The sequence below is a fragment of the Protopterus annectens genome, chromosome 7.part0, assembly GCF_019279795.1.
Source record: "Protopterus annectens isolate FY-2018-M chromosome 7.part0, PAN1.0, whole genome shotgun sequence".
NCBI lineage: Eukaryota > Metazoa > Chordata > Ceratodontiformes > Protopteridae > Protopterus > Protopterus annectens.
Window position 1 is genome coordinate 492,310,014 of NC_056739.1, and position 20,670 is coordinate 492,330,683.

Consider the following 20,670-nt stretch of genomic DNA (forward strand, 5'->3'; position numbering starts at 1 on the left):
CTTTGGCTATATCTCCTGTTTTAGACATTGTTGATGATGTTTTTTTTTCAGAATCTAGTATGGCTCCTGATTCTCTGCCTCCGGCTCCTTGTAAGCCAGACAGATACTACAGGGTTCCTGACTCCCACAAATTCCTTTTCAAAAATCCTATTGCAGATTCTGAAACCATTTCTCAGGGTCCCAAGGGCATTAAGGCCTCTACTGATAAAAATCCTACTCCTTCTGATAGGGATTCCAGGGTGCTGGATAGATGGGGTAAGAAGGTTTACACTTCTGCAACCTTGGCAATCAGGGCTTTAAACTGTCAATTTCATATGCTTAAATATCAACAGCATATCATGGGACTGCTTAAACAGAAAATGATGTTAATTTCTGACTGTGTGGAAAATAAAGATTTACAGGATTTATTGCATTCAGCTGAACAAGTTGGAAAACATACTTTGCAATGTAGTTTTGATTCTTTGGAGGCCTCTTGCAGGGCTGCTGTAACTGGGCCTGTGCTAAGAAGGCATGCTTGGCTCAAAGAGCAAACTCTGCCTGATCATGTTAAAGCAACATTGTTGGATGCTCCCTTACAACAGGACCGTCTCTTTGGTAATAAGGCTGAAGAAGTTTTAAAATAGATGGAAGATAAAGCTAAATCTATGCAAACTGTGCAAGACTTCTTACAAGTGCAACCGCCAAGATTTAGTAGGCACTGGCCTACTAAGAACTAGTCCTTTCCAGTTCCTTCGAGAGCCGCTCAAGTCAAACCCAGACATTCCAAAGGCTCCAGGTTTCAGTCACAAGGGACTTTTAGAACAAAACAATGGGGTGCCTCCACCTCCAAATCTGGAAACAACAAGGTACCTCCCTATGGTAAACAGTCTCAATGACTTCCCTCTACACTCACCAAGCACTTACCTTTTAGCCGCCCCCTTGGGGGGAAAACTGGCACTTCATGCAAGAAACTGGCAACTTATAACCCAGGGCAAATGGGTTTTAAATGTAGTATCCCAGGGATACAGATTTAATTTCCACACGCTGCCAATCCCAAACGGATGGTCAGACCTGCCCCCAAATCAGTAGGCAGAGGCCCAGAAACAAGTACTGTCCCTCATGAACATGGGGGCTATTCAACCAGTACCAGAAGAGGAAAAAGGACAAGGTTTCTATTCAAGACTATTCCTGGTACCCAGAAAAATACAAATCATGGCGTCCAATTCTGGACTTATCTACTCTAAACACATTTCTGGACATTCCAAAATTCAAGATGCTGACTCTTCAACAGTTACTTCCTATGCTAGGCAAAGATGCCTGGTTGTTAACTCTAGACTTAAAAGAGGCTTACCTGCATATCCCAATCAGGGAATCTTGTAGAAGATACCTCCGCTTCAAAGCAGGCTACTTGCATTACCAGTTCTCTGCTCTGCCCTTTGGCTTATCTACTGTGCCCAGGGTCTTCACAAAGTGCCTGGCTCCAGTAATTGCATTTTGCAGGCAAAGAAATATTCAAATATATCCATACCTGGACGATTGTCTAATTCAGGCAGAAAACAAGGACATTCTTCTAAAGCATCTGGCGTTTGTAAAAAGGGTTCTAACTTGTCTAGGGTACACCTTAAATGAAAAGAAATCACAACTGGTACCCTCTCAAAAAATTACATTCCTGGGTGCAAGCCTGAATATTGCTGAATTCCCGAGTCATTACTTTAGGTTCCTAGTTATTGACCAGCCAGTATTAGATGAAAGAGGTGGCCCTACACCACTACGATTGGAAGAATTGGAGTTATTCTGGCAGATCAGACTTAATGCTTATAACCCACCAGGGATAAATGAAAGTTGTAGCCTGAGTAGTGTGTTAAAACTCAAGAGCCTTATGAGATGATTTTATTATTGGATAGGGGTAATGAGGTAAAAGAACAAATTTACTTATTTTATTTTTTTCAATCTGTAACTGTATTTTAATACAGATTGAGTATAATTTTAACAGCTTATATAAGGAGTAGCAATGTAGAACGCTAGCATTCTTTAAGTTAGCTTTTTACACTTATTTGTATAAAAATTTTATCACAGTTTAAGTTTGTATATATTTTTTATAGTTAATATTTTGACCACGTTTTGAAGTATATGCTTCTCACACGTTCTTTATAGTGTGGTTTTTAACATATCTATGAATGTTTTCAAACCTCTCAGTGGATGGTATTATTACTAAAAAAGTTGTTAGTTGTGAATGTTAATTGCTTAATTGGTTAATTGACTTGGATTAGAAGCTATGTATACCCATACTGAGTATCAAATGTCTGAGGAAGTTTGCCACTAGAGCAAACGAAAAGCGCTTTACTACATTAAATTTTTTGGGATTTATTGGTGTGCTACTCGTCTTGCTTTCACCCGTTCTTTATGTGATTTCACTTTGTTAATCAGGCCGACTGAGGGCAACCTGCTAGCAGATTACCCAAATGTATTGACTGCAACAGTGAATGCACTCGAACATCTACATTTATGGTAAGTGTACACAACTGTACTTTCTCCATTTCACAGAAACAAAGCCTGTGGTTAAGCTGTGATTAAAAAAGATACTTAATGGTGATGCTAGTTCATGTTTTAACCTGTTTAGAAGACAGCCTGAGATACCTTCTGTTCCCATAGAGGTTGTGTTTTTTTGCCTTGGACAAGGCTTTAATGACCTGCAATCTTCAAATATGTAGGATGGGGGGTGGGGTTGGGGGAAGGTTTGTGATATGTTTTGAGGGGATAAGGGAGTGAAATTTTCACACCTATCTGCTAGTAGGTTTGCTGTCTCTGTGGGGTCAGTGTGTGTGATACCATTAGTCATTAGTTCTGCACATGCTTGGGTCCTACCTTTTAGGCTACATACGTAGATGTAAAAGGCCTTAAGGTTATCCTTAGCTGTGCTTGCTAAGCTTTTCTCAAATAAGCCCTTAGAGGATTTGACAAGTTGTCTTATTAACCTGTTGAGGCTGAGGAGGGTGCTTTTTCATTGTTGGGGCCTTGGCTTTGTTTTTTCTTGGACAACAACTTCTTGCGTTTATTGTAAAGTTTGTTGTTGCTGGATGCCCACCATGGTGACTTGTTTTTACTTGGGGCTGTGGCTTTGATTACTTCTGGTACAGCTGAGTCTATACTGTTATGCAAGTGATTGTACAAGGCTTTATTGTAAGCTTCGATGTAGTTACCACTTCCAGCTAGGGGTGGGACTTGGAATGCATTTATACTTTCACCTAGGAGGATATAGTTTGCCTTGGTGAAGTTTTTTAGTCTGATTTCACCCTTTGTGAGTTCTGATGTTAGTGCCAGCTCAAAGGTGACTGATTTGTAGTCAGATTTAACTAATGAGGTTCCGACAGTTGCGGCAGTGCATCTGTTAGACATGTTAGTGAGAACCAGATCTAGTATGTTTGTTCCTCTTGTCGGGGTATGAACAATTTGTTCCAGGGCATTTGAATTAACAAAGTCATGGAACCTTTGCTCTAGGGAGTTAGGGCTAGAGTAGGTTTCCCAGTTGATGGTGGGATAATTGAAATGCCCCATAACCAGAGTGTTCAGTAATATTTGGATTGACTCCAGTTTGGTCAAGTAGGCTTTGTGCACATCATGATCCATGGAGGGAGATATGGCTATGACTTGAATTGGGGTCTTACCCACCGTAACCTGAACTTGGAGTAACTCCATGGAGTTGTCCAGTCTAACAAGATGGGAAATGAATTTATCTTTTAATATCTAATGTAGATTGAAACACCACCTCCTTTGGTTCCCTCACGTTCGTTTTCTGGTCTGAAGGTGTGGAAGGCATTGTAGCCTTGCAAGGATAGGGTACTCTCTGAGGCCTTGAACCAGGTTTCTGTGACTGCACAGACATCTACATGTTCCAGTGATAGAAGTGCTTCCAGGGTGTGCAGTTTTTGATTTAGGCTCCTAGCATTTAGCAGCATGACCCTTTTGTTATGATTGGCAAATTTCACATCGGTAAGTTTGTTTTTGAGAGCTTGCCTAAATAAGGCACTATGAGGGTGGCAAGAGCCTTTGCCAGCAGCCAAAAGCCTAGTGCAAACCGTGTCTGGCAAAGCAGCAAGGTTTGTCAACCATGGCTTCCCAGGCTGACAGGAACCGGATCCCCTTTGAATGACATCAAAAACTAAACCAATTATTGAAATCAATAATTTTTTGTTTATACTGTGGCATCATTCTAGGTGAGGGTAGTATGCTGCTCAAGGCTAGGGACATACCTGCCTGGGACAAATACTCAGAAAGCTGAGTCATGTCTCTCTCTCCATATAGTTCAGTGAGGTATCTCTCAGGTTGTTGACTCCAATAACTATGACAGAGTCATAATGGTACTTGTTGAGAGACTTGAGTACATGCGTGATCTGACAGGTCCTGGCACCAGACAGGCAGCTAACTGTGATTTTCTCCTTGTCCAGTCTGATGAATGGGTCATCCATGTGTCTGACTAAGGAGTCTCCAATGACAAGAAAAATTGGTTTTGGAGTGTTACGCCTTATGGGCTTGGTAGGTGAGACACTGGTGTTACTGTGTGTCATGGGTGTTGTAGGAACTGTGTTAGTTGTAGCATTCTTGTATTTTGGAGGTCTCTGGTGTTTTGCAAGTTTTTTGAGACAACCTCCCCATATGTTGATCTTTGGGTTTGATGCTTACTGCGTGTATGAGTAGTGGTAGGTGGGTTGACAACCTTTTCAGTGTAATTGTTTTGAGTGTGATAGACCATGGATTCAAGATTCCTGATGTAGATATATCTCTTGCACTCTGTACTAGAGTGAGTTATTAGTAGAGGGTTGTCGGTGTACATGAGGCAGTTGTTACACTGCCTCAAGAGACCCAAGTCAACAAGTTTGGCAGGAGAAACATGGGTAGTCCAACTGTCTATAATGCTAGGTTGAAGACTGTTATCACAAAGGGGGGCTTTTCAGGATCGATCAAGGAGGAGCTTAGTGAATGGATATTTCTGGCAGAGTTTTTTTAATGGTGGTTTAATAGGTTACAGCTCACTAAGCAATATTTCTTTGACTGGAAAAGTACTAAGGATAAGGGCTACACTAATGTTGTACAGCTATATCTAAGGGAAAACTTGTTGAATTTATCTGTCAGGCTATGGTGCGCAATTGGACGGCAGTGAGCGATGCTGTGTGATGCGCAGACAAGCAGAAACCTGCTCAAATCCAGGGCTTAAATACTAGAAGCTAAAAACATGAAAAAAAACTTTAAAAAGGTTCAAAAGAACCAATGAGGATGCTTACTTCAAGTCCTAGACCAACCATCCTTCACGAGATAGGTTCCAGTCAGCACACTTCTCTCACTAGAGTGCAGAAAGGCCCTTTCCAATCAAAGATGACCTGGAAAATGTGCTCAGAACAAACAGCCACTACAAACGGACCCAGATGCAGCAAACCTGTATCTGGACTGTGCTACAGCTAGTAGCTACTCCAGTTTTGGCAGGAAACATTAGAGAATGTTTAACAGAGTGGAAAAATAGCAATGAGACACTAAAAAAATGTTTTAAACCGCAGAAAATCGGCAAGGACATTCTAAAGAATGTTTTATACAGCTAACATACAGTTATTTTAACACTGCTTGACGGGAAAACCAGAACAAGCAGAACAGATTGCTTTGCAACAGTGAAAAGTACCAGCAAATACTTAAACAGTAAAAATAGCAAAATACGTTTTGCAAACATTGAAAACAGCAATAAAATATGATTTAACAAGCAAAGTAAGGCAGACAATTGCAGTACAACAGTGTAGTTTATTACACAGTATTTAAATACAGTATTAAAGTAGGCGGCATGCAATAAAAAGTGCAGTAAATAGTAAAAATAAGCAAAACACAGTCAGCTTATGTTTTTTGGGGAAACTCAGAAGCCTGTAGTCATCTGGGATCTCAGCTCAGAATTGTGGCTGGCAGCCCACCTCAGTTCAGCTTGGTACACACATCAGAATATCTGGAAGGCCCATCAGAGTTTGTTGATTCTGGGTATAGGGATCATGTGGAAAAGACCTTATTACAGCCTTTTCAGAGGACTTGATTATTGCCTTCTGTAATTTTTTTTAATTGATGCTGTACCAGGGCAGCAGGGTCAAACATGTGACTGTGCAGAAAGACATAGCTCAGGCTGTCCTATAAATGAATAGACATACCAGCTTAGATCCTGTCTTCTCAAAATTGTCCTCTGTGGCAGGTAGGAATAAATTGATTGTCTTCAGTAGGAGAGACAGACATTAACCACCGTGGAGGACATTTTTGATACCTTGCAACTTCCTCCTAATCTTTCTTGACCCTTCTAGTACCCCGGAAAGAATAAGCCCTTGTAGCTGAAAAGGGCCCTATCCATCAAGGAAGTGTTGTTTGTTTCTCTTTAGAAGGAGTGTAGAATTTTCCCTCTGTTGTAGAGAAGCAGTGAGTTATATTCCCTTTTCTGTGTACTAGAGAGAATGGGTGGCTTCCAAACCATTTTGGATATAAACCAGTGCAACAAGCACATATGATGCATCAAGTTTCAGACAGTGATTGTTTGGATGTTCATTTCCCTGTCGTATGACAGCAGCTAGGTGGTATTGCTGGACATGATTGATCCCTTTTGATATATCATTGTTTGGAGTCTGCATGAAAGGTCCCTTCATTTCACTTGGGATGGGATTGACTTTCAGTACAAAGACTTTTTGTATGATCCCCCTCTGCAACCTAGAGTATTTGGCAAAGTTTTTAGGAGAATGAACTTATTGGTTTAAGTTATTTGAATCACTGCCTCCTAGTGACTTTCTGAAGAGGCTGCCTAGAAGTGGTCCTTGCATCAGCCCACCCATTGTGGCAGATCTTGGCTGGGTTACTGTAAACTCAAAGAGATCTTCTGTTTATCTAGCACACTGAATTTTCGTTACATGGATAGAGTTTTTCCTCCAACAAAGGAGGCTCGGCTTGGGTGAGATCACAGCAGGAGACACATCCATCTTCACAGTTCACTTTCTGTGCATGCAGGTGAATGTACTGCAGTGGACACGGAAGTGCTAGAGGCTGCAGTGTCATCCACACTGTCATGAATCTGCTGTTAATGTCTGACCCTTCTCACCGGGCAGTAGAATGGTGGACAGATTCTCCCAGGCTCATCACTGACCTTTTCTTCCAACAGCAGAAGCCACTGCATTTTCTAGTGATGGATAATTTGCTGTTTGATTTGATTGCTCACCTTGACTTCTCCCTAGCACAGGGAAAGTAAAGCCACTAGGAAAGTGGGCTGCATGTAAACCAGCTGGAACTGAGGTCAGTGTTTCTCCCCTCATCCTTCAAATTCTGGAGAAGGAGGTGAGCTCAGAAAACTTCATGTTTAAGTCAGACAACCAGGCAATGGTGAGACACTTAAATATGCTCCCATACCCTTTTGCAGACAGGTATTGTGAGTGACGCAGTAAGCCATAGACCTGTGAATCACTTTAACATTTTAGAATATCTGATGTAGTGAACACACTTGCAGAATATCTCATTTCCTGTTCTAGTCCAATTCTCTATCTGACGATATAGGACAGCTGTATGTTTAGGGTCTTCTGGAAGTAGAGCGCCAAGGAGGTGAGAGGCCATGAACCCCACTGCTTCTTGTGCTTCATTCAGTCCTGTAAAAACTAGCTAATGAACATGCTGTTCCTTTGATAAGCAGGGAAGTTCTCAATAAGCCTTTCTGCTGTTCACTCTGATTCTGTGCCTTCTAGCAAAATTCAGAGGAAAAAAGCAACATTCATCCATATTTTACATGATGGATAAGGATATCATTTCAAGTTCTTAGGTCCCTGGCAACACAGGAACATATTCCTGCTGAAACTAGCCACAGCCCCTCCACTAGGTAACAATGAATTCCACTTCAGGGCATGATTGCTGCGACCATATCTCCAAGCAGAAGTCTCAGAGGTGGCCGAACCTGCCAGAAGGCGTTTCTTATAGCAGATATTCTTTGTAAAATAGAACAGATTCTTCATCTAGGTGGGGAGAGGTACCCCTATATGTGGTTAATTTGCAGGTTTTTACATGTCTGAATCACCCATTTCACTCTATTTTTGCATATTCTGCAGTGAAATTACATGTTTCAGGCATGTCTCTACATTAAAGCCTTATGGAGGCATATTTGTAGCCCAGATCTGGCTTTGATCTTTGTCCAGCTCTGAGGAAGTTGCCTAGTAATTCTGCTCAGAGGAATAAGACTGAGTTGTGAACAGTCCTCATCTTTTGGTAACACCAGTGTCAGGTGACAAACTGTGTGATGACAGGCAACCAAAAAAAATATCTTTGAGTCACTCCAGGAAAATAGGCACCTCCTTCCATCTGGCTTACCCAGTAAACAAAAAAATAAGGAACATTTCTCCTCTTTCAGAGACTTGAACTTCACAACAGACAGGCTGGTGTATCCTCCATTTAATGCAGATGGTGGGACAGCTCTGAAGTGTTGTTTTGGATTACCCTTTTTAGTTTACTATAACCTCTGCTTGCAGGATTTCTGTTGCATAGGCTGTTAGTTAGAAGGAGTGCTGTTTGACCTTTTACAAGGCTCAGGTATGTTTTATGACTGACACGTATTTCCTCCTGAAATGTTTCAGAATTATCCTTAAACCAGTGTATTCATTTCCCAGTTTTCTTTCTAATGGCAAAATCCAAGCACAAGAGAAGGCACTACACACACTTGTTATGACTTGCCAAAGTAGGTTTTACACAAAGAGGTTACCTGAGAAACAAGATCAGTTGATTGTGCACTTTGATCTAAGTAAAGAGGGGCATGCAGTGGCTAAGTGTACCTTATCCAAATGAATTTCTAACTATGTTGCCTTTTGCCATCAGGTTGTTAACTGGGCATTGGAAATAATGCTGCAAACGGGAATTTCATCAAAAGTGTGCTTCCAGTGCCCATTTCAGAAGTGTCTTCATTATGGACACGCATGTCTTGACCACTTGCTCTTGAGTTCAAATTTTCAATGAAAATTATTGAGCTATTTTCCAATTATCAAGTCTCCTTTGCATCTTGGTGTTTCAGTAATTGAAGTCTTCTGAACCCTTTGGCCTTTCTCCAGCTGTGGCCTCCAATGATAGTTAAGGATAACGTGCTTTGGATTTCTCCCAGCAGCTGATTACTGCCATTGTTTTGATGGCAGGATGCTATACATATATCTATTCTATGAGCTGCTGTACAAGATAGCCCTCTGCAATGGATATTTATTAGCCTTCTGCCATCCACCCATTCTTGGACAGCCTGTCTGCCCAACATCAGAACTTGCGCTCTCTTGTAAACATCATGAAATGTATAACTACATATTTATGTATGTATATGTATCTTTCAGTTTGTGTTTGTTCAGTGCAATAAGGAAAAAACTGGAGAGAAGGGAGTCTTTGCCTACCCTCCTAAACTGTCTAATGTTATATTGCATACAAATGAGAAGTGAACATGGCCTAAAGGTTGGAGTTGGAGAATTTTCAAAACTGTGCCAAGCTTGGAATATCAACAGACTGAATTCCAGCACTCACCCACTGCAGAAGGCATTCTTTTATATAACTGGTTATGGTGAGTGCATATTTGTTATTTAACACCTTTGCCAAAAGTGACCACGGCAGCATTAGCTCTGTATTTGCTGGCTACAATTTAGTATGGTAGAGAGCTGTGTTTGTGTATATAATCATTTTCTGCTGCATATTAGTATAATAATTGCTGCATTCTTCCTAGCAAGCTGTTTTGTGCTTGTAAAGCTGCAACATGTCATGTTTTCTAGTTCCTGATGCATATCCCAGCACTGACTGACTCATTTTTGTCACATTGAGACATACGTATATGCAGGCATTCATACAGCATTAATACACAGTGCCTAGTAATGTTAAGACTGGAGAGGGTTTGTAGATAGGTAGGTAAGCCAGTTATGCTTCCTCTACTATCCAGTTTGCACTTGATTTTCTATTCATTCCTAAACTGGCAAGTGCATTTCATGCCAAGCTACTAGATACCTTTGTGTGATGCAGAGACCACTGCCATTGTCTCCGTCACCCCAGAGTAACCTTCCCTGCGTCTTGCCTTAGTACCACACTATGTCTGTGGTAGAAACCTTTCCTTTCACATCAGAGAGAAACTGCTTGCAGCATACTGAATCTTTAGCTCTCTTTGGTCAACTCATAAGTATGTATATTTGCAAATCTCTAGCAAGTGGCATTTTATCGTGATGCACAATGAATACGAAGTCTATTCAGCTAGTCCACAAACATTCCATCAGTTATGATGATGTGTATTTCTCAAATGGGGGGATATAAATTGTATTTATTACTAACTTTAACTTTTTTTGTTTCTCCATTCTGCAAGCTGACATGGATAGCACTCAAGGTAATGTTTAGTGGTGGAGCAGTGTTTCAGATGGCATTAAGTCCTCATAAACATTTTCAAAAATTAGTCCTGTAAAAATTGCAGTAGTTAATGGTAATTGGTTAAAGCCATGCCCTTTTCATTAGAGTCAGGGCACGTTACATAAAAATTAGCAATTTAGCTAATTTCAAAAATAAATAAAAAATAAATAATTCAGTTTGAATAAAGGTGCACAAATGTACTTAATGGTATTGTTAGATAACAGGATATTTAGAATATTTTGACATCTGTAGCCAGTAAGGTGGTTGCTTCACCTGAACTTAGTGCCTGGACACAAACTGGCAATCTCAAAAGCGTAGTCTTTTGGATACATAGGAATATCCCAGATTTTGGTAAAGAATTTTCATTCCATATTTAATTTGTGTTTTTCTAACAGAATTATAGCATTCATTTCACAAAATAATGTGGCATATTAAATTGTAGATGCATTTTATTTACAAATTTTATTTTAATACACATTTGCTTTCCACTTCCACTTTCCATGTTTGTAGCTGCAGGTTTTGAAAAATGTCCCCAGTTTAATGTTGTGTCTTGTTTAGGTTTTGTCCTTGATTGATTGAAAAAATATGCTCAGTGGCCCATGAGCACACTGATCTTAAAAATAATAAAGTCTCATAGAAAACTACTACATCATAAGTAAACCAGAAAATGTCTCTGGCCAAGCTGTGCAAGAAAAATGCATTTTGTTATTGCAGCTAGTATTTGTAAGTTTCTGAGCTTAAAGTTAATTTTCAAATCCTTGTCTCTGACAAAATTTGTGGTTAACACTCCATTAATCTGCATCTCAGGAGTAGTTAACTGTGCTTTGCCAGATGTTGGTGTGTAGTTAAAAGCATTGCAGAATAAAGCTCTTATTTCAGAGTGATATAAGGCAGAAACTGGGTTTTTTTTTTTTTTTACTTAAGTAGAATGTAGACCAGCTATAAATTTCAGACTTGGTCAAATGAGATGCCCTGCCAACATAACCATAGAAATCTATTGTGAAAAAAAGAAAAAAAAAACAGATCAGTGGACTGGCAGCTGAAACCCTGATGAAACCGGCTGTTGTTTTGTTTTGTTGTTGTGACCGTGTTTGCCTACTTTGTGATGTACAACATGAGTAGTTGTTTGGACAGCATTCTTTTATAAATAAAGATACTGTCATATTTTAATCATTGTGCTACTGAGTAAACTTTAAATTGTACTTGTGTTTGCTTATTTGTTCTTAATTTTTAAACTATCTTGTTTGCAGACTTGCTGACATCATATTATTACCAACCTCTTCAAAATGTCTGTGTAGAATAATTTCTGAGAAGTTTCTGAGATGGTCTAGCTTAAAACATTTTTATTTCCCAAGACAGTTTCCCAAATTGGATGTACAGGGCTAATTTATTTCCATTTATCTTCATGCTAATGGCAAACACACACCTTGGTGCAAGTGAACAGTTCATATAATATGATGTCAAACCATGCTGCATAAACCTCAGAGGAGGTACCCATGCCATGCCTCAGAAAATTAGTTTGAAGTGTAGCCATTTTAGAAACTATTTTTTGTGAAGAAAATGAAATAGAGGCGTGCAGATACTTGAGAATTTAAGGTTAACTTTGTGTTCTGTACACAAAAAAAAAAACAAAGTTTAATTTATTGTAATGATCATGCATCAGAGAAGCAGGCTTTGCCTGGAGTTATCTTCAGTGTTGTGCATTGCTGAATACTGTAAGGACATTAGGGAAGGTGCAGCACTGAGTCATGAAACTGATTGGGGGTGCTACAATTTAATGAGGTAGCAGAAGCTATGAAGAGAATCGGAAAATTCTTCAAACACTTTTGGAACAGCATTACAAGGTGGGCATTGGTACGATTAATAGTATAGGTGTATTTATTTTTATTTTACAGGTGGGTGGGCTGCACAACATGGTCCCTTTTCAGCCATGACCTAGTTAAATAAAAATGACACATAAATCAGTGAAATAAGTATTACATTTATATTAAAGTCATTGTTACTTTAGTTACATTAAATAAAAGATATCAATATTAATGCTGTGAAACACTGATGAATCTCTTGTGCAATTCATAAAGCAAGGGGAGAGAAGATGCCTGTGAATAAACAGGTTTTTAGATGTAAAGTGTAATTGCTAATGAGAGATGCTTCAGCTTAAAGCAGGACATGTGGTTCTCAATGTGGGAGCCAAAACAGAAAATACTCTGGTACAGCTCTCAGGTGAGTGCAGTGATGCTGGTAATGCTGAGAGAGAATGTGGAGGGGCCAAGTGTCCTGGTACTAGTGTTGTGTTTTAGTTTTCATAGCAGGTGAATAAGGAAAAGTAGTAACCTAGAAGTAATAATTTGAAAGTCTGTGCAAGTCACAGGACCTCTGGATAAGTGGTAGACATTTTGCCTTTTCTAGTATAAGACAAATATGTTTGAACTTTAAAGACTTTGCCATGAATCTGCATCTGTCATAGGATCATAGGAAGTTACTAGGCTATTGGCCCTGAGGCCCTTACAAGCCTAGCCAAGAATTTAGCCCATGTTCCAACAAGTCAGCACCCTATGTCACTGTCCAGCAGGCACATAGGTGGAATCCCAGGGGTGTATTTTCTGTTCCCCATCCAGTTATCCAGGTTGCACTTAAAAAGAGTTAGTGAGGTACTCTGCTTGACGTGGAGAGGGAGTCTATTCCACAAAAGGGGATCTCTGGGACATAAATCTGCCCTGCCAGCAAGACCTATTGATGTCACAGACCAGGTTGAGGATGCCCGTGCAGGTTACTCAAGTGGAGCTTGACTTGCGGATTTCACATAGAGGTTGCATAATCTTGGGCTGATTTGGTAATGCTCAAGTGTGAATATACACTAGAGCTGAAATATATATACTTACTCACCCATTGCCAATGTTACTTCCTTGGTCAGGAGATTTTATAATTAATAGTATATTCCCTGAAACGACTGAGATTTCTTGTATTTTTGCATGTGACCAGCAAAGTCATGCACTCAAGCATATGAATAGTGCAACTGTTTCAGAGTACCTACCACCATTTCTTATAGTTATGGCTTAGCCTAAGAAAGACATATGTTATTTATTTGTCCTCTTATAGTAGTTCCTTTGTTTTATTGAAATATATATTAAGGCTAAGTGGTTCAACCACGAGAAAATTGTAATGGGTTTCTTTATAGGCTGTGTAATGCTGTAGCAAGTCTCACTTGGTCGTGACTCAAAATATCCCATCTGTAGCATGTGACTGTAATGGACATGCAAATATAAAATATCATAATACAAAACTTCATCTAACATTGTTTTGGTAGTTAGGAGCTGTACCCTTCTGCACCTGCCAAATAGAGAGATTGTTGCACACTCTCAATGTCTAAGTATACCAACTCCAAGGTCACAACAGACTCAGAGAAAAAGAAAAAGTCAGTTTTCCCTTTACTGTGAGTCACGTAACCTCAGAAATATTGTGAAAATGTAAGACAAAGAACATAATGCAGCAAATGATAATGTTCCTCTTTTGGTAAGGGAGTGTGTTGTGGTAGTCAAATTGCCAAGCCATCAACATACAGGAGAGAGTTTATATTGGAAAGACAGACAGTTACAGTGTTAATAATAGAGAAGGCAGAAAATTGCAATACTAAGGAAAATGGTGAAGAGACAGCGTTCCTAGAAATGTTAATACAAATGGGGAAGAGACAGTGATCCCAGGCATGAAATTTGTGTTACCCGCCAGCTATTGTCCTAAATGATTTTTTTTTTATAAGTAATATGAAAAAAAAATTTGACTCTGTTGATCTGATGTTGTCAGTTTTCATTCTATCCTCAACTGTTTGGTTCGGATCTAACCCTTGGATCCGACTTGGCCATTACTAAAACTTGTGACCACCAAAAAGCACTCGAGCTGCTCCCTTACTCACAATGCACCAACCCCTAACATACCTCGGATCTTGTTTGCTGCTTTTTGTGAAAAGACGTAGTCACCTCCGCTCTTGAGATTCTCTAAGATTCTTATTAATATATTACTCCCTTACCTCTCTTACACGTAGTAATTCCTTTCTTGTTTTCTGCTATTGTTACACATTAGTGTAGTCTTTCTTACCATTTGTGGTATTTCCTTTTATTCTCTTAAAAAAAAAAGTTTTCTTTTCTTCCTTTTCCTTTTTTATCGGTGCTCCCGGTAGATTTGATAAAGGATCTTCTGGTTTTAAGAAGTGTCAAAAATGTGGGCACAAATTGCCCCTGTCAGATTCCCATGTGTTATATGTTTACTGCTTGGGCCTACAGCATCTCCAAGAGGATTGTTTAATTTGTAAAAACTTCAATCCCAGAGCAGTAGCAGACAGAAAAAATACATTAATATTAAAGGGATTGTTTCTGTCAACCTTCGATGCAGCCATTTATGGGGCTTAATCCTCCAAGACTAAAACTGAGGATCATCTTAGTCACCTTCTACTTCATTGATTCTCTCTTTGGAGCCACCAAAGAAAAAGTTGAGACCGGATCTGAAGTCAGTTCAGATCCACTCTCCTTCGGATCCGATAAGAAAATCAATGGATCCATGTTCTTTGGATCTGACAAAAAAAATCAATGGATCCAAGTTGTGCAGGTCAGAAGATCCTACCTCGCACTAAATATTCTCCACCATTGGACCAAATACCTTCCAGGGTTCCTTGTCCCTTTTTAGCGATATCATTCCAGGTCACCGTCCCTTGCTTCATCTCATTTTTGCAGGAGTTTGACTGAGGAAGATGTGGACAGAATGATAAGGAGGTTCCTCTCTGTGCAAATACAGATGGGTGTTCTTTGGCTCCTACCCCCTTGGGTCAGGAAGCTTGTCCGTCTACCATACCACCACTAGCTGCTTCTTCTCTGATCTTTCTGGTTGCTTCAGAGTCCCCTGGATCTGAACCTTCCAGGTCTGTCTGGCTCAGATCCAGTGATACCTTTATCTTTGGATCCGAAGCTTTCTCTGAGTGTACCGGCTCTGACATCTTTGAATATGGATGACTCTCAACGCTGAAGCTGCCTTGTCATGTCCGAGGCATTGGAGTCGACTCTGAGGTTTTCAGATACGTTTCTACCCCTCAGAGCTTCGGGATTGGGTAACCTGGCTCTGACTTCCTCCTCAGGGAAATTGCTCTTGGAGCAGAGGGAGCTAATGGTACACAAGCTTGTCTTGTAGGGGCTGATGTCTTCTTTTTCTCTGGAGTGATCTGCCTTTGAGGTTGTGAAGGGTGTGTTCTCTGCTCCAACAGAACAGATAGATCCAACCCCCTCAGATCTCCAGTTTGGTTCCCAAATGTCTCTGTGCTTAGAGCCACATCATTCTATGCCACAGGGACAGCCAGCTCAAGGCACCCAGCCCACCTAGCAGGACTTTACAGATCATTGGAGCATCCCATCGAGGAAGTGCAAGAGGAGGCACTTAGACTCTCTGCAAGAGTCAGTCACTGAGGATACTGATTTCGATGAGGGAGCAGGTTCTGCATGATCACCTCCAGAAGATGTCTCATTTGGAGACTTTCTTGAGATCCTTAGGCAGAGAGGTGGATGTTCCTCCAGCAACCCTTCATCAGAGGTATCTGTATTTCTGGAGGCCTTTGGAGCTATTCCATCTACCTGCTGGGTTACTTCGCCCTCCGATGAGCTCATTGATTTGGTCTCTAGGTGGGCATGGAGAGAACCTGACTCAGTTGAGCCAGTCTCTAAGAGACCAGATCGGATTCTGGCTCCACCTATCGGGAAGGAGTTTTGGAGTAACTGTGTGGACATGGATGCCATGGACATGGTGGCGGCCACTAAGAAGGAACTTTCCAAAGTTCCTCTGCTCATCCCCCAAACAGGGAGTCTATGGTGATGGACAGATTTGGGAAGTGTGTATATGCATCATCAACCTTTACCCTCAGGTCGCTGAACTGTTTGGCACATTTTACCAGACTACAAAGGGACTTGATCAAGGAACTTTCGAAATCCCTGTCCAAGACCATTACTGCAGAGGCTCAATTTTCTGTGGCCTCTCAGTTGGCTACCCTCCAGTCCATTTGAAATTCATCCATGAGGCTTAATTCCCACACAACTGAATGTTTGGATGTGCTTATGTGATTTTGCAGAGCCTTTCAAGTCCTCTTTCATCAGTTCACCCTTTGATGGCAGTTCATTGTTTGATCCATAAGTGTAGGACACACTCTCCAGGTGTGAAAAGGATGGAAAGACCCTCTCTGCAGTGGGTGTATATTTTTTGACCCCCTCAAAGATTCTTTTTTAGGAATCAGTGAGGTGGCCAGAAGATGTGGTTCAGAAAGTCCTAGGGTCCTTTCTGGACAAATGTGGAGATAGTTTCCCTAGGGGCAGAGGGGGAACTTTAATGGACTACAATGGCCATGTGGCAGAGGAGGCTTGCAAAATCAGGGGTCCCGCGATTCTTTATCTGACAGACCGTATCAGTGCCCCTGAAAGGAAGCCCAATTGTCCCTCTGTAGAGGCAATTGGGGGTCGACTATCCCTGCACCAGAGAGCATAGCTAGATATAACAAGAGATACTTGGGTGCAGAGGATCATTTCCAGAAATTGTATATTTCCCTTTACCCTTCTACCTCCAACTGTATGTAAAATTCCCAAGGTTCCACCCAGTTAGAGGAAAGCAACAGCACTAGAAATACAAAGGTTGCTAGAAAAAAAGAGTCATCCAAGAGGTCCTACCAGATCAGATAGAATCCGGAACTTACTCAAGGTTCTTTTTAGTGCCAAAGAAGACAGGGGAATGGAGACCAGTTTTGGATCTCAGCATCTTGAATAAGTCAGTTCAACATACAGAGTTTCAGATAGTTATGGTTCAGTCCGTTCTACCCCTTCCTGGGCAAGGATGAATGGATGTGCATGATAGACCTTCAGGATGCTTACTGTCATATTAAAATGAACGGAGAATTCACAATGTATTTACACTTCCGGCTGGGCGCCAGTCACTATCAGTTCAGAGTACTGGCCTTTGGACTTGCACCGGCCCACAGGTAGTTCACCAAATGGATGGTAGTGGTAGCAGCTCAGTTGAGACTGCAGGGATTTTGAGTGTTTCCATATCTAAATGATTGGCTCATTACTACCCTGACCAGGCATCTACTAATAAGAGCAAGACATCAGGTGCTTCATATTTGTTCTCATCTGGGGATAACCATAATTTACGAGAAATCTCAGTTACAACTGACTCAAACTTTGGAATTCATAGGAGTGATCTCCAGCACAATATAAATGACAGCTTCTCTTCCTCTCTTAAGATTGCAAATTATCAGATTTCAGGTCAGGAAAATAATTTACAATACCAAAATTTTAGACCGGTTGATCCTTCAAGCTTTGGGGTCAATGTCAGCTGCCATAATCTTAGTTCCTGTAGCAAGATTTCATATGAGGATTCTTCAGTGGATGTTAGCAACACAATGGTCAGTTCTTTATCAATTCATGTCAGCCCAATTAAGAATCACTCAGGCATGCAAAAGATACCTTTGGTGGTGGATTCAATCAGATCAAATTCTTCAAGGTCACCTTTTTGTTTTCCCTCAACCAAAGGCTGTATTGACCACGGACACTTTCTAGATTGGGGGGGGGGGCACTTCCTGGGGAAGGCAGTCCAAGGCACTTGGTCCCCCAAAGAGGTCAATATGCATATCAATGTTCTGGAGATGACAGCTGTGCTCTTAGAGTTGCAGACTTTTCAACTCTCTCTCTCCCTTTCAAGAGAGTTGCTGTTCAAACAGACAGCATGTCAGTAGTCTGGTACATAAACAAACAAGGACGAACCAGGTCTTACCCCTTGTCTAGAAGCCCTCATAATGTGGCAATTAGCGATCTCTTCCAACCATTTTCTGATGATAGTGCACATTCCGGGATTGTCCAATCTGATAGCAGACAAATTGAGCATGTCTATTCTACTACCTCGCAAGCTGTCTCTCAACTTGAAAGTGACAGAAATGGTATTCTGTCAATGGGGCCAGCCTTGAAGTGATCTTTTTGCTTCTCCCCTAAACAAAAAAATGCAGCAGCTGTTTTACTCTAATTCCCTCTCTGGGGGAATAACTGAGGGATGCTCTACTCCACGATTGGCTACTCAGTCTACTTTATGCATACCTGCCAATTCCCCTAATTGCAAAATTTCTACAGAAAGCTGCCAGGTTGCAGAGCAAAGTCATCTTCATTGCACCTTACTGGCCTCGACTGATTTGGATGTGCTTCTATTCAATGTTGCAGCATTCTTTACATGTAGGAAATCCTACGCCCAAATGACCCAACATCTGGCCAATATACAACAGCTTTTAGCTACTGCAAGGTACGTGGGACATTGCATATATATGCTGACAACATCAGCCATAAAAGGACACCCTCATGTACAATCCTGAGAACTTTTCTGCCGCCATTCGGAACACTTGACTCGTATGTCGATCTGCTGCCTAAATCGTTGGTTGCTGCCAGCTTTCAGATAAGTGACCTGTTGGTGATTTATTTCATTGAAGCTGTCTTTTGTAATTAGTTCATATCATCCAGGAAGGGCAACTTAAGTGTGGAAGGCAGATTCCATATAAAGATAGCTATGACCTGTGTCTTTTCTGCCTAGGCCCCAATCACGACCATTGTTCTTGTTCCATTTGTCAGGCCTTTGTTCCTAAAACTTTGCATAGCTGACTTTCGGTTTTAAATATCTACTTAGAAAGTCAATGTCTTAAATGCCTGGCTAAGGATATTACAGAGGGTTCCAGGGGTCCTTCGGCTGAGCCGATTTTGAAGAGGAAGGTTAGCAAGTCTAGGCATTAATCCTCTTCGGCTGCACTTCTTTCATCTGATGTACCCCTTGAAGTCAGTGAAGATCTGATGTGTTTGAAGGTTGGGTCTGGTTCCTCGGTACGTACCTCATTGGAAGCTGCTATTGAATCCCACCTTGGCTCGTCTTCAGAGGCAGTGCAAACGTTTGTTTCTGGCAGACAAGGGGAACCACGACTCCCTCTGCTTGAGGGCCCTAGGGATGCACCTTCCACTTCTGTTAGGGAACAGATTCCAGAGTCGATTCTGGACATTAGGCCTACGTTGGGTTCTTCCACTTATCCTCATGCAGAAATGCATGTTAAGAAAAAACAGAAGATTAGACACTCTCAGGCCCCTTCCTCCCACATTCTGGCTAGGATGCTTTCTCTCAAGGTTTAATTAAGGCTTTGATGGCTTTGAAGCCTTCCTCTGCTGTTTCTGTTCCTTCTTTTACATCTTCTCCTGTCCAAAGAGTTGGAGAACAAGTATTTCTGATGATGATGATGATGATGAGTATTCCTTAGCATATTCTACCCCAAAATTACATCTCTTCTAGAATGTACATCTCCAGAGGAGGAGTCTAATGGGGGGGACTGCCCAGTAGAAGAGACTTCTTTTGGTGAAACTGTTAACAAAATGAGGGCAATTTTCAAATGGGATTGTTCAGAGATTTCGAAGGAGCAAAAAAGGTATTATGACCTTCTGCAAATGGAAGTTTCTTTTCCTTCTGCTGTGCCTCTAATCTTGCAGCTTTCCTGGATGCTCTCTTCTTCTTCTAAGGCCCCTGACTCTCAGGCTCCTGCCCCAAGAGGCCAGACAGATTCTACAAGGTGCCCAATGATTGCAAGTTACTGTATAAGTGTCCTTCAGCTGATCTAGTTGTTGTTTCCATAGCTTCTGACAGATCTTCCCAGTTGTCTCCTTCTTCTAAACATTTGGTAAAAAAGTATATACTTCTTCCACTTTAATGATCAGAGCAATAAATTACCAAACTTGTATGTCTAGGTATTCCTTGGCTGTACTTTGGCAGGCCTCGCAAGCTCTTGCTCAACTCCCAGACTCTGAAATTAAAACTCAGGTTTTGACTCTCTTAACAGCTTCTTCACAAGTAGTTAGACATTCTGTTAAGTGCAGCTATCATCCAGAGCTGCTGCATCTGGTTCTGTACTTAGAAGACACTCTTGGTCGAAGCTTCAACCATTGCCAGATGACATTAAAGCAAAATTGCTAGATGCTTCTTTGGATAAGTCAGCTCTTTTTGGTTCTGCAGCTGCAGACTTTCAAGAATAAAAATAAAAATAAGAAATAAAATAAATAAGAATTCAAAAATAAATAAAATAAAATAAAATTTGAAGCACCTTTTCGTTTCTCTTGTTCCTAAGTTCCATAGGAATTTTCCTGCAAAGACATCTTTTGTTAGGAGACCAGTTCGCATGTCTTCTTCCTCAGCTTCTTCTTCCAGACCTAAAAAGACTGCTAGGAGACCCTCACAATATAAATTTACTGCTTCTGCACC

The 20,670-nt window shown here is 40.9% G+C and overlaps 1 protein-coding gene across 5 annotated transcripts in view; it reads left to right on the forward strand.

Annotated features, from left to right (window-relative positions):
- CAMTA2 (calmodulin binding transcription activator 2) overlaps positions 1–20,670 on the forward strand; it is a 2,181,461-nt gene that overhangs the window by 2,070,493 nt on the left and 90,298 nt on the right. For 3 of the 5 annotated variants that reach the window (XM_044077091.1, XM_044077090.1, XM_044077092.1), the window contains one exon: positions 10,337–10,357. The exons of the other annotated variants lie outside the window; for them this stretch is intronic. In XM_044077091.1, the coding sequence (XP_043933026.1) occupies positions 10,337–10,357 (21 nt within the window). The remainder of the gene's footprint in view (positions 1–10,336; positions 10,358–20,670) is intronic. 5 annotated transcript variants of the gene reach the window in all.